The sequence below is a fragment of the Odocoileus virginianus genome, chromosome 22 (genome assembly GCF_023699985.2).
Source record: "Odocoileus virginianus isolate 20LAN1187 ecotype Illinois chromosome 22, Ovbor_1.2, whole genome shotgun sequence".
In the NCBI taxonomy this organism is placed as follows: domain Eukaryota; kingdom Metazoa; phylum Chordata; class Mammalia; order Artiodactyla; family Cervidae; genus Odocoileus; species Odocoileus virginianus.
Genome location: NC_069695.1, coordinates 16479746 through 16494062, shown reverse-complemented (window position 1 = coordinate 16494062; position 14317 = coordinate 16479746). Strand labels below are relative to the sequence as shown.

The 14317-nt window shown below is 46.4% G+C and overlaps 2 protein-coding genes across 2 annotated transcripts in view; both read left to right on the top strand.

Annotated features, from left to right (window-relative positions):
- Nucleotides 1-5642, top strand: part of RAB31 (RAB31, member RAS oncogene family) — an 81938-nt gene extending 76296 nt beyond the window's left edge. The window contains exon 7 of the mRNA XM_070452646.1: nt 2019-5642. Within this exon, the coding sequence (XP_070308747.1) occupies nt 2019-2116 (98 nt within the window). The 3' untranslated portion in view covers nt 2117-5642. The remainder of the gene's footprint in view (nt 1-2018) is intronic.
- Nucleotides 5643-7170: 1528 nt separating this feature from the next.
- Nucleotides 7171-10986, top strand: TXNDC2 (thioredoxin domain containing 2). The gene is made up of 2 exons (XM_020880545.2): nt 7171-8691; nt 8998-10986. The coding sequence occupies exons 1-2, from the start codon at nt 8619-8621 to the stop codon at nt 10959-10961; spliced, it is 2037 nt and encodes a 678-aa protein (XP_020736204.2). The 5' UTR covers nt 7171-8618; the 3' UTR covers nt 10962-10986.
- Nucleotides 10987-14317: the final 3331 nt, after the last annotated feature.

Below are 14317 nucleotides of genomic sequence, written 5' to 3'. Positions count from 1 at the left end.
CATGGGATTCTCCAAGCAAGAATATACTGGAGTGGGTTGCCATTTCCTCTACGGGATCTTCCTGACCCAGGGATCTGCTAATTCTCTCTTGCAGGCAGATTGTTTACCATCTAAGCCACTAGGGAAGCAGGTAAGCATAGTCAGTCTACTTCTCTGGATAATTCAGAAAATCAAAATTGAGAAATGGAAGTGACAGGCAGGTACCAGCCCCTCTACCACCCATCCAACCAAAGCGGAGCCTGGTAGATCCTGGGGCCGGAGTGAGCAAGGGAAGCACCCAGACATCAGCTTGGCAGGAAGAAGACACCAAGCCTGTGCAGGAAGCGGCTGGTCCCCAGGACAGCTGCCGCTGAGTGTGCTGTTTTATTTTTGTTGTGTATAAAAGCGTCCCAGCCCCAGTCCAGAGCAACCACGGTTTACAGGCTTGGAATCGGTTTTCTCCCATAACTTTGTTCTTGAGGAATCATTTACAAAACCTGCTTTTTCTCTGGGCTGTCAACTTTCAGGAAGACAGAACTCAAAAAAAAAAAAAAGTCTTTTAACTTTTCCTGAGCAGGATCTTGCACAATCCAAACCTTATTAAAATAAACACCCTGCTGTGGGATTTATCCTCCAGAGGACTTGTGTGGAGACTGTGCTCTCAGAGGACATTTTGTAACAGCACAGACATGCTCGGATGCCCAGAGCCTTTTCAGATGTGTGCGTGTGTATGTTTGCCCTATTCTGTGCCCATGTAATTAATACTGATTCAACAGGGTTCCAAGGTGATCGCCTTGGTACCAAATGCTATGGCATTTTCCGGAACTCTTCTTTTATGTAAGTATGTTTAAGCTTTCAGTAAGTTTCAGGTAACTCAGACCACAGGATCTGAGTTCTCGGTGTCTTTCCACAGTGCTGGTGGCTTCCTGCTCTTTATAAGGGGCTTGCCTTGTTGTTGTTCTGTCGCTTAAGTCAAGTCTGACTCTTTGCAACCCTGTAGACTGCAGCACACCAGGCTTCCCTTCCTTCATTATCTTCTGGAGTTTCCTCAGACTCATGTCCATTGAATTGGTAATGCCATCCAACCATCTCATCCACTGTCACCCCCTTCTCCTCCTGCCTTCAGTCTTTTCCAGCATCAGGGTCTTTTTCAGTGAGTCAGCTCAAGTGACCAAAGTATTGAAGCTTCAGCATCAGTCCTTCCAATGAATGTTCAGGGTTGATTTCCTGTAGGGTTGACAGGTTTGGTCTCCTTGCTGTCCAAGGGACTTTCAAGAGTCTTCTCCAGCACCACAGTTTTATGACTTAAGAAATCATAAGTGTATTGCAGTACTTCCCTGGTGGCTTAGCAGTAAAGAATCCGCCTGCCAATGCAGGAGACTCAGGTTCGATCCCTAGGTCAGGAAGATCCCCTGGAGAAGGGAACGGCAGCCCATTCCAGTATTCTTGCCTGGAGAATCAGTCCCATGGACAGAGGAGCCTGGTGGGCTACAGCCCATGGGGTCACAAGCAGTCAGACAGGACTGAGTGACTAACATTTTGCTCTGCTTGTTTATGGTATTAAGATACTGTTTCCTGTGAAAAATGTCTCTAGAGGCTTTCCCGCTAACGCTCTGAGTGTGTTGGCAGGATGAGGGATGGAAACCCGGTGTTAATACACAGCGTTGCTGGGACCATCGCAGTTCCCCAGCCAGGTCTATTTTAAGAAGCTGAGGCCTCACTGTTGCTGTTGAAACTGAGAGGCGGTCGTTCCAGTGGGCGGATAGGGGAAGGCTGGGAGCGAGCTGGGAGTGTGCTGATGCCTGTGTGGAGAAGGCCGATGCAGAAAGCTGGTTTTACCTTTCCTTTACCATCTATGTTTGACATCACACAGCCCAGGCCGGGGGGTGGCGTGGTGGGGGGACACTGGAGAGGTAGCCTCTCCACTTGGTTGCAGCCCGCAGGTTGTGCACGTGACCTGGGGGTGCGGGAGCAGGCCCCCATCTGCACAGGGGGTCAGCTGGGAACAACAACTCACCCTTGGCCTCCCTTCCTTGCAGGTCGCCAGATTCCACCCCTGGACCCCCATGAAAATGGAAACAGTGGATCCATCAAACTGGGGAAGCCAACCTCGCAGGCCGGCCGGCGGTGCTGCTAAACCGGGGCTGGGTCCCCTGTACTTGAAGAGGCCGGAGCTCCCTCCCTGGGCGCTGCCTCAGGGCCTCCCGCCTCGGTGGTCTGGCCCCTGGCTCAGAGGGAGGAGAGCCCCGCAGAGAACAGGGCAGGAGATGCCCCTGGAAAAGGATTCTGGGAAACTCTGGGAACACCCACCACCCCGCCACAGAGGGGCCTTTGGCGTGTGAAATTCACTCAGAGGGAACGGATTTAGGTATTAAGTAGAGTTGAGTTTTTTTTTTTAAAGCCTTAAAATATTCTTAAATTTGTACAAAAGTTTTATTGGCTTATGTGTGTGAGATTCTAAAGTGGTGTTCCATTCTGATTTCCTGTGTTTCTAATCAAATGTCAGGAAGTTCTTCAGTGCTATTGCTTTAGTTATTCCACCAACCTTTTCTGAAAGGTCCCCTTAATTTTCCTTTCAGTGAGGTGTAATTGGACCATCTGCGGTAGAATTCGAGCTTGTTATGAAAGTGGAGAAAGATGTATTAGGAACTGTTGTCTACATCTCTGACCTTGACTCCATGAACATTTTTCTAAGCCTTGGTCATATAAACCAACTAACTGAACCCGACTACAGTATTTCATGTTGTGCTGGGAGTTGGAGGCCTGGTGTTGGAAATCATTTAGAGTCATTACCGTGTAAGCAGTGACAAATGCAGGATATAAATGTTATTCCAGAGACCACCTGGTTTGCATGACCTGCAGGGTAATAAATCCCCACTCTCTTAGGGAAGTTTCGCACAGAGTGTTATTTTACTAAGAGAGTGTGACATAGTGCCATATCCCTGGAACAAATTACCTGGAGGATGTTTGAATCTAAATTGTAGGGCAAACTTCTCATATTAAACAATATCAATGACTAATTGATTACAGGAAAGCCAGCCAGAAGAAGTACGGGCACAGTAAGATTCTAGACACCCCCCCCACCCCCACCGCCCCCGTGCCTGCCCCTCCTCCCTGCTCTGCCCAAAACTACGAAATCAGAGGGTCTTTAAAAGAGGCCAAGCTTTGTTGGGGTGGGTATTAAGGTTGAACAGAGGTCTACCCCTGGAATGCCTGTTAGCTGCAAACGGGCTCTGATGAACCTTCCCTTTTCAGACTCCCTGTCAGCTCAATGAATTGTTTTGTGCTCAGTCGTAACTGACTCTTTGCGACCCCATGGACTGTAACTCACTCTTTGCGACCCCATGGACAGTAACCCGCCAGGCTCCTCCATCCTTGGGATTCTTCAAGCAAGAATACTGGAGTGGGTTGCCATTTCCTCCTCCAGGGGATCTTCCCGACCCAGGGATCAAACCGACATCTCTTATGTCTCCTGCATTGGCAGGCGGATCCTTTACCACTGAGCCACCTGGGAATCCCAGTGAATATCTTTAATTCTGAATCCAGTGGAAGGGAAGAAAATTATCCCTATTGAAAGTTCACATCCTGTTTTCTTTCTAATTTTCATAAAAACCTGGGATGGACAAGTGGTCGTTTTTCTAGGAAGGCTCAGGATAGGAAGTGAACCTCGGAGGAGATTAAGATTGGTGCCTTTTGTGGGGTAAGATGTGGCTGACCAGGTAGTGTGGTAACAGGACCAGTTGATACCTTCAAGGCTCAACAAACATTCATTGAAGACCTACAATGTAAAAATCGAGAAAGAGATCATGAGCCAATGAAAGACCTTGAACTTTCTGTAACTTGGTGTGAGCCATTCTTGAGCCCTGCCATGCTGGTCCCACCAGCCCTTGATGTTTGGGGATATTGAGTCTACCATCAAAAAACAGTGAGAGTCCTTGTGAGATCAGGGCCCCATTCACACTTCTTCACATGGGCTGCAATGAAGAAAACAGTTTGAAATCTCAGACTTAGGTTTTTTTCAACTTGAGAATATGTTGTCAATTTGATGCTCTTACCACTTCATTCAGCTTGTGAGAATCGTTTGACAATCTTAGGACATGGAAGCTGAAAACACTTTTGGTTCAAGAGCTTAAACTCCAGACGGGTTCCCCTAAAACTGTTGGCAGATTGGAACTTGGACACTTTGGTAGGGCCTTTGCAGGGTTTTAAGGATTTTGTGCACCTTGTCAACATTATGGGCTCCATGATTCTGCTTGCAGGCTGAGCCATTATCTTGCCTCTTAACAAAGTTTAAAAAAATGTGGGTTGCACATTCAAGTGACCTCGTTCCAGGTGGCATGCAGGCTTATTTTAGAATCTTTCATCATCTGGCCGTCCCCAAGGACCAGAGCTTGTCTCTAGACAAGGTTGCCTAGCTAAGGAGGTACATGGCCCGGAGGAGTTTGCAGCTTTGGGCTGGATGTTCAGTGCTCCCATCTTGCATAAAAGAGCTTGTCTTAACCATGCATAGCAGGCTACCCACCTGTGAGCCTATGGCTTAGTTTCAGAAGCCCATGTGGATGGGAGCCACTTGTTTGCCTTTCTGTACAGCCTTAACTTTTCAAGGCATCGGCCAGCCATGTGCCTGTAGTCACTCCTTGGAGCAGTTGTGGAAAGAGAAGACAGCCCTCGGGCACATAGACATTCACAGGAACACGGGGTCTTTTCTGAAGACAGAGGCTCGAGCCTTGTCCACAAGGAGCCTTGCTTATCTTCCCTTATTTTGCCTTGAGATTACTTTCTGACTGTGCTAATCTCTGAACCATCACCGTGTGATGTGATGTAAAGGCCTGGACATCAGTGTTGTTCCAAGTTGTTCAGCAGCGTCCTTCCCCCAGTTTCCCCAGATGTGCTTTTCTGTTTTCCTTCCTCTCCCATGTGGTACATATGCACACGTGTGTCAATACAACTTCAGATTTGTTACAGTGACATGTGATCCATTTCCCTGGCTGAGTGTGGCTCGTGACTCAATCGTGTAAATTGGGCATGGGCTGTCAGGGAGATTGTCTCCCCATGGGAATTCTCCCAGGTGGCAGTGGAATTGTGCCCACGCTGCATGCTCGTAATTGAGCTGCCATCTTTATAGTGGGGAGCGGTGTGTCAGGGGACTTTGGCAGACCAGAGAAGTCTGGAGAGCTGAAGCCAGTCTTTAGCCGAGCAAAGGGCTGGACCCCGTGGAGGACCCAGGGGGGCTCAGGTGACTGAGATGTGCCCCCTGAGGTTGAGTAACATGACCTGTGATAGCCCAATAGGCTACTCTCAGGGCCCTGCTTCTCTCTACTCTGCGACACTCATCACAACTTGAATAACGAGTGAAAGAAAGGGCTCTGAGCCACATTCAGCCCCATTAGGTTCTGGTTTAACCTTCGTTACTAAAACCAGACCCAGAGATCCAGTGTCAGCACTTGATTGTGTACACTGCCCCCTCCTTCGTGTTTTCATAAGGGGCCTGTGTCTGGGCTGGACCCAGTTCTCACGTATAGAAGACACCGCTGCAGACCTTAGGACCTACCTGTCCACCTTGCATTCTGTACTAAAGCACTGCCTTCCACGTCCAATTGTATCTGTTATTTTTGGTTTAACGCACACTGATTCATACTAATAAATATTCTAAGTTTTATGAAGTTTGTCTTTTTCTTACTATAATGTTGGGTTGAATAATTGTAATTTTTTAAGTCAGTTGCTGGCAACGGGTGGAGGGGTTGGAAGACCTATGTCTCTAAGCTTCAGTTTCCTCATAGATAAGATGCAGAGTGTAATTTAAGTGCACCCTTACCATTCCAGAATCTCAAAAGCCTCAGAAGGGACTTTTTTCTGAAGTTTGGTACAGACTCCTCTGGCTGTAAAACCAGAGCTGAACAGATGTGATGTTCTTTGTAGTTATTCATCCCATCAAGGAGAGGGGCAATGTCTGCATGTATTGTTGCAGAAATTCTGCCGTTTGCTCATCGGTTGATCCTTGGCTCTGCTGTATGCTCTATGATAGATACACCAGATTGCTGTCAGAAAACCCAAGCAAGATTCTGAGTTCCCAAAACCCCTGCCCCCAAGATGTCACGCAACGTACGATATCCACCATATTCGTGAGGAACTGTCCATGGGGGCTCTGGGCAACCAGGGGGCCATGTGTACACAGACTTTGACACCCGAGGGGTCTCCTGAGTGGGCTGCACAGGTTTCACTCGACAGAGAACACGTCTTTGAGTCCTGGCACAGAGCCGATGCTCATAAACAAGACACTCAAGTATAGTGACCTGCTTTGCCTCAGCTGCTGCACCAGGTGTTTTATATCACATGACCTTCTGTTTTCACAATCCCTTTATCACTAGATACCACGATTGCATCCATTCTACAAATGAGGAAACCGAAGCTCAGGAAGTTAGTAAGTCACATAAAACCATAGACTAGGAAGAACTGTTGTTGTTTAGTCACTAAATTGTGTCTGACTCTTTTGTGACTCCTTGGATGTAGCCCACCAGGCTCCCCTGTCCTTGGGACTTCCTAGGGTAAGAATACTGGAGTGGGCTATCATTTCCTCTCCTGGGGATCTTCCTGGACCAGGGATCAAGCCCACATCTCCTGCATTGGCAGGCGGATTCTTTACCACTGAGCCACCAAGGAAGCCCAGACTAGGAAGAGAGGAGGAGCCAAATGTTAGCTTCTGTTATATGTTTTTCTTTTTCAATTAAGATTTTTAAAAAACTTTTAAAATGGAGATATAATTAATACATATTAGTTTCAAATGTACGACATAATGATTCTATATTTGTGTATCTTGTGAAATGATCACCATGTAAGTCTAATTAACATCTGTCACCACACATAGTTACAAATTTCTTTTTCTTGTGATGAGAACTTTTAAGATCTCCTCTCAGCAATGTTCCAACATGCAGTGTGGTATTATTAATGATTAATTACATATTAATATATTGATCAATTATAGCTACCATGCTCCTGGGGGATTTCAGCCTAAGGAACACGGTTTTACTCTGGTGACAGCTCTGTCTTCCGATTCCTGCCCTTTTTCCCATAATATGTGGGTATACAGGGCTGTGCGAACTGTGGCTGGTTGTGGGTACACAGGGCTGTATGGACTTGCTGTTCCTGAGCCCCCTGCCTCCTGCTGGTTCCCAGGTGAGGCGGTTGGTCTGGCCTGGTCCTGGAACTGGGAATGGTTAAGGATGAAGAAGGCTGGCTGGGGTTGGGGCCCACTGGTCAAGCCTGTGCCTCTGGTCCTTGCCTCTTGCCACAAATCCCCCTGCACTGTGGCTTCTTTGTTCTTCTTGAGCTTCTCCTGTTTAGAAGAGAAGCTCAAGTCTTAGAACATCACAGCCCCACTTGGAATGTGAGGACCTCTCTGGCTCAGCAATCTGCCCATCGCCCCTGCTGCCATGGGCACATGGAGCCCACATGGCTGTGACATTTCCTAGCCTTCCAGGTGGTGCGGGAGGCAGATGCTCCTTTGCTTCCAGCTTTCCTCTGACCACATCCGACCTGGGTCCTTGCTGAAGCTTCTGCCTGGAGAGGGGAGGCCAGGCTTCTCTGTCGCATGGATGGGGGGCCATGTCCTCACTACTGCCTCTTCTCAGTTAAGGAACTCCTCCATGTCGTAATCTCCCTTCCCAACATCCAAACCGGACATCTGACCAGCAGGTAGGACTTCACAGAAGAGGGTGATGTAGTTGAGAGGAGACCTTGTTGTTGTTGTTTAGTCATTCAGTTGTGTCAGACTCTTTGACCCCAACTGCAGCACACCAGGCTTCCCTGTCCTTCACTATCTCCTGGAGTTTATTCAAAGTTATGTCCATTGAATGAGTGATGCCATCCAACCATCTTATCCTTTGTTGCCCTCTTCTCCTTCTGCCTTCAGTCTTTCCCAGATCAGGGTCTTTTCCAATGAGTTGGCTCTTTGCATCAAGTGGCCAAAGTATTGGAGCTTCAGCTTCAGCATCTGTCCTTCCAATGACTATTCAGGGTTGTTTTCCTTTTACATTGACTATTTTGATCTCCTTGCTGTCCCAGAGACTCTCAAGAGTCTTCTCCTGCACCACAGTTTGAGGAGATCACAGAGGAGACCTTAGTAGATGGTTGTGGTGGCCGAGTTATAAAGAGAAGGCTGGGACTGGGGAGTCCTGGAGGAAGGGGATATCAAAGGTGGTTTCAAGTCATCCCCCTGGATGGGGCACTCGGCAGGCAGCCCAGCCCAGTATCAGGAGTGTGGGCTTGGAACCTGCCCCACAGATGAGCTCTGTGACCTTGAGTGGGTCTCATAACTTCTCTAAGGCTGAGTTTTCTCACTTGTAAGGTGGAGATCACAATGGGACTTACCTCAGTGGTTTGTTGTAGGGAATAATGCCTGTGAATTCATTTCGGGGACTGGGCATGGCCCCACACACAGAGCAGCCCCAAAACCCAGAGTGTCATGAAACTCTCAAATGGGACACTTGTGAAAACAGAGAGGGCAGGCCAGCTGTAGGTTCCACCCCAGTACAGGTTGTTACTCGATGTATGAGTTTGGTTGGAGAAGATTGAAGGGGATGGCCTTGCTGGTGCCATGAGGCACCTGTGAAGTAGGGGTGGGTAGAGACCAGGAACTGGAAATGGAAAGTGATGAAGCTGGGGTCCTGGAGGAACTGGAAATGAGGTCAGACAATCAAGCAGAAACAAATGAAGGTGAGTATAAATGTCAGGAGGAGGGAAGGGGGCTGCTTTGGGGACCTGTGTGCTTAGGGGGTCAGCTGCAGTGTCAAGCTAAGCAGAGAAGTTTGTAGTTAAAGGAAAAACAACCTAGGTGAAGATTACATGTAATCACATGCTGCTTGGTCTTGTGTGGAATATGAGTATGCAAATGACTGTATCAGTTAGAAGACTACCTTCATGCGTTCTAAGAAGGACGCCTGCCCGTCTTCCTTGGAGTAGATGATCAGAATGCTTTTGTTTCTTCTCTGACATTTTTATTTTTTTTACCTTTTTCTTCAGAAAGTCCATTATCACAGGTTATGTCCAGCCATGTGACTCTCCAGGTCCCAGCACACACCCTGGAGGCCTTTGTCCACGAGGTCAACAATGTTCAGTGCACACATGTGGGGGCATCCGAAGCCCTGCAGGCCGTGCACACACTCCCACCTGAGCAGAGTGGTGACACCCCCAGCTCTCCAGCCCAAATTGCCCTGCCCAAGCAAGGGGACTTTCTCAATTCCTCAGCAAAAGCCGTCCCGTCCGAGCAGGCTGACACTCCCAGTTTCCCAGAAAAGACCATCCTATCAAAAAAGAGGGAAATTCTCAATTCCCCCCAGAAGAACATCTTGCCCAAGCAGGCTGCCACCCCCAGTTCCTCAACCCAAACCATTTCACCAAAGCAGGGTGACATTCCCAATTTCCCAGAAAAAACCATCCTGCCAAAAGAGGGTGACATTCTCAACCCCCCCAGTAAAACCACCCTGCACAAGCAGGCCAACACCCCCAATTCTTCAGAAAAACCCACCTCACCCAAGCAGGGTGACACCTCCAAGCCCTCAGCCAAAACCATTTTGCCCAAGAAGGCTGACGCCCCCATCTTCCCAATCCAAACCATTCTGCCCAATCAGTCTCATGCCTCCAAATTCTCAGAAAAAACCATCTCGACAAAAGAGGGTGACATTTTCAACTCCTCAGCCAAAGTCATTCCATCATGGCCGGCTGACTCCCCCAATTTCCCAGCCAAGATCAATCCATCATGGCAGGCTGACTCCCCCAAGTTCCCAATCAAGATCATCTCACCTAAACAGACTGACTCCCCTAACTCCCCAAACCAAATCCTCTCACCCAAGCAGACCGATTCCCCTAATTTCCCAGGCAAGATCATTTCATCACGGCAGGCTGACTCCCCCAAGTTCCCACTCAAAACCATGCTGCTCAATCAGGTGGGCATCCCCACTTCTTCAGAAAAAAGCATCTCACCCAAGCAGGGCAATACCCCCAATTTTCCAGCAAAATTCAGTTTGCCCAAGAAGAGTAAAACCCACAAGTTTACAACCAAAGCCATTCTGTCCAAGCAGGGTGACACCCCAAAATCCTCAGACAAAACCATCCTGCTCAAGGAGAGTGAGACCCCCAAGTCCTCAGCCGAACCCATTCTGCCCAAGGAGGGTGAGACCCCCAAGTCCTCAGCCGAACCCATTCTGCCCAAGGCGGGTGAGATCCCTGAGTCCTCAGCTGAAACCATTCTGCCCAAGGAGGGTGAGACCCCCAAGTCCTCAGCCGAAACCACTCTGCTCAAGGAAGGTCAGACTCCCAAGTCCTCAACCCAAACTATTCTACTCAAGGAGAGTGAGACCCCCAAGTCCTCAGCCAAAACCATTCTGCCCAAGGAGGGTGAGACCCCCAAGTCCTCAGCCGAAACCATTCTGCCCAAGGAGGGTGAGACCCCGAAGTCCTCAGCCGAAACCATTCTGCCCAAGGAGGGTGAGACCCCCAAGTTCTCAGCCGAAACCATTCTGCCCAAGGAGGGTGAGACCCCCAAGTCCTCAACTGAAACCATTCTGCCCAAGGAGGGTGAGACCACCAGGTCCTTAGAGGACATGGTCTGGCCCCCAGGAGGCAATAGCCTGCAGTCAGAGGAAGATGCAGAGTTCCTGGATGAGGACCTGGTGAAGGTGATCCTGAGCAAAGAAGACTTTGAGGTGGCGCTAAAGGAAGCTGGGGAGCGGCTGGTGGCTGTGGACTTCTCGGCCACGTGGTGCCAGCCCTGCAAGACCATCAAGTCCTTCTTCCAGACCCTGTCCCTGAAGTATGAGGATGTGGTGTTTCTGGAAGTGGATGCTGACGAGTGCGAACAACTGGTGAGAGAGTGCAAGGTCGATTGCGTTCCAACCTTTCAGTTTTATAGAAAAGAAGAAAAGGTGGGCCAGTTTTCTGGTGCCCTGCACGAAAAACTTGAGACACTCATTACAGAATTAAAGTGATCATGTGTTCCAAAAGCATTAGAAATAGTTGGCTATTCATAGCTTCTGATCTTATTTATGAAAAAAAATGAGGGGTGATGAAAGTGTGTGTTCGAGTGGCACCTGCTTGTAAATCAGAAACATTAATTCTACCCTTTCTGAAAAGCCCTAATGTCTGTTGTGCCCATGTTCTTGTTGATGGAATGGGTGTGAAATTATAATATCATTTCCTCTGATGTAGATGGGAAGTCCAGCTGTCCTACTTCCCCCCACCTTTTTTTTTTTTTTTTTTTTTGGCCGTACTGCATGGCATGTGGAATCTTAGTTCCCCAATGAAGGATTAAACCTGTACCCCTTGGACTAGAAACCCAAAGTCTTAACTGCTGGACCATCAAGGAAGTCCCTGTCCCCTATTTTTTTAATCTTGACTTTTTTTTTTTCACTCACTCTTGAAAAATTTTTTTCACTCACTTATGTAGTCCTAGTGGCAACATTGGAAATTTAGATAATTCTTTTGTTGTTGTTGTTCAGTAGCTAAGTTGTGTCCAACTCTGCCACCCTATGAACTGCAGTATGCCATCCTTCCCTTCCTTCACTATCTTCCAGAGTTTGCTCAAACTTATGTCCATTGAGTTAGTGATGCCATCCAACCATCTTGTCCTCTGTCGCCCCCTTCTTCTCCTGCCCTGATCTTTCCCAGCGTCAGGGTCTTTTCAAATGAGTCAAACAGGAGATGGCAAGAGTGAACATCAACATTTTAGGAATCAGTGCACTAAAACGGACAGAAATGGGGTAATTTAATTCAGATGACCACTATATCTACTACTGTGGGCAAGAATCCCTGAGAAAGAATGGAGTAGCCCTTATAGTCAACAAAAGAGTCCAAAATGCAATTCTTGATTGCAGTCTCAAAAATGACAGTGTTTTTGGTTTGTTTCCAAGGCAAACCATTCAACATCACAATAATCCAAGTCTATGCCCCAACCTCTAATGCTGAAGAAGCTGAAATTAAATGATTCTATGAAGACCTACAAGACTTCCTAGAACTGACACAAAAAATACTCTTCTGTAGAGGGACATGATTTAATAATGGGTGGGAATTTCTTTTCTGATGTTCATGAACCTTTGGGATTTCTGATAAGATATAAGTAAAGAATTTGAAAGAGTCACGTATCTAACCTCCTTCATGTGTAGGAAGTGCTATGGAGATGTCAGGGAACTTCACAGGCTCTCTAAACCTCTAAAGAGTTCATTGGTGTCAGAGCTGAGATGGAGGACATGGCTCCAGATTTTAAGTTCGGACCTCTTTCTACTGACCCATACTCACACAATCTGAGACAACGCAAAACTTGCAGTTTGCTGCTACCAAAAGCTTTATGATTCAAATTTCAGTTAGTTTGACCCTTGCTGCCATTATGACATCAGCACCCTAGTAGTAAATTCCTGCTTTGTCATTCTGGTAACTGGGTTTCCGACACCTGCTCTCAGGTGTCTCAGAGTATGTGTGTATGTACATATATTCATATGTATGTACTCATATGGGCTTCCCAGGTGGATCAGTGGTAAAGAATCCACCAGCCAATGCAGGAGACACAGGAGATGCAGGTACTGTTCCTGAGTCAGGGAGATCCCCTGGAGGAGGAAATGGCAACCCACTCTAATATTCTTGCCTGGGAAATCTCATGGACAGAGGAACCCAATAGGCTACAGTCCATGGGGTCACAAAGAGTCAGATACAGCTGAGCACACACACACACACACACACACATACATATATGCATGTGTATGCATCTGATGCTGAAGCTGAAACTCCAATACTTTGGTCACCTCATGCGAAGAGTTGACTCATTGGAAAAGACCCTGATGCTGGGAGGGATTGGAGGCAGGGGGAGAAGGGGACGACAGAGGATGAGATGGCTGGAGGGCATCACCGACTCAATGGACATGAGTTTGAGTAAACTCCAGGAGTTGGTGATGGATAGGGAGGCCTGGCGTGCTGCGATCCATGGGGTCGCAAAGAGTCGGACACGACTGAGCGACTGAACTGAACTAAACTGATACATGTAGTTAAGGGAGGGGTACACAACTCTGGGAAGGCAATTCTGGGGGCCTGAGACATGGGGAGCAAATGAGTGGCTCTTGAGGGTCTAGTTTGATCCAGGGAGGAAATCTACACTATAAGAGAATTGGCCCATGCTCCTCAAACCACCTACCTCAGCACCATTCTCTTGACTGGATGATAATCAGACAGTGGCCAGGACAGAGTCACGTTCTCTGTACTCAGAAGACTCAAAAATGGACACTCCATTTTGCTAACTAAGAATCATGTACACTAAAAAAAGAGCCAAGCAGCTGTTGTCACCTCTAATCTTTAGCATGAAGGAGAAATAAGACACACTTCTAATTAGGAGCATGATTCCAGATAATCATCTTGGCTGTGAGTGATGATAAATCTAACCAGAGTCTTTATAAGAATCAATGGAAAACCTGTTTGAGTTGATAAGAGAACTTGACAAAATGGTGGTATTCAGAGAATATCCAGAAGTCAATAGTGTCCTTTTGATTCAGTGATAAGTGATTGGGAATCTTCATAGGAAAATAGTGATGAAAAAATAAAATACCTGGCAACAGTCCTAACTAGAATGGTAAGGATGATTAAGGCTAAATCTATAAGTTTGAAGACATAGTCAACAAGTAGGTCTAAATGAAGTGAGACAAGATATCGATTCTTTCCACTTAATTAGTAGACTATAATTACCAAGCAACATTTCAATAATGAGTCATTGGGAGAACCTGAAAAAATACTTAAAACTCATAGATAGGAACAGACAGGAAAAAGTCTAAAAAGAGAAATAATGAAGAGAAATTTGCCCTATAATTAGTATGCAGTATAATTATATTAATATAATACTAATATACATATAATTAGTATAGTCATTGTGTATAAGTGTGATGATACCAATAGTAGTATAGAGGAAGGAAGAAAAGAGAGCAATGAATCATAATAATAACCAAAAACCAGAATTTGATATGTAAATAGTAATATAGGAAAAAGAAAACATTTCAGTTCAAAGGACCATGACTAGATTATTATATATTTAATTGTATAGCAAAATTCAGATCTTTGGGGAAAAAATCAGTTGACATCCTTATTCCCATGCCAGATACCAAATAAATAAAAATTGGATTAAAAAATTAAAAAATAAAACATGAAATCATTTAAAAATTGAAGATTTAGTTAAATCTTCCACCCATCTGATTCATGTATGGGAAAAGAATTTTTCAAATATAAGTGCAATTAAAGACTTTGAACATGTAAAACATTTAAACATTCCCATGCCAAATTAGAAACACAATAAGAAATAAAAACTGAAAAA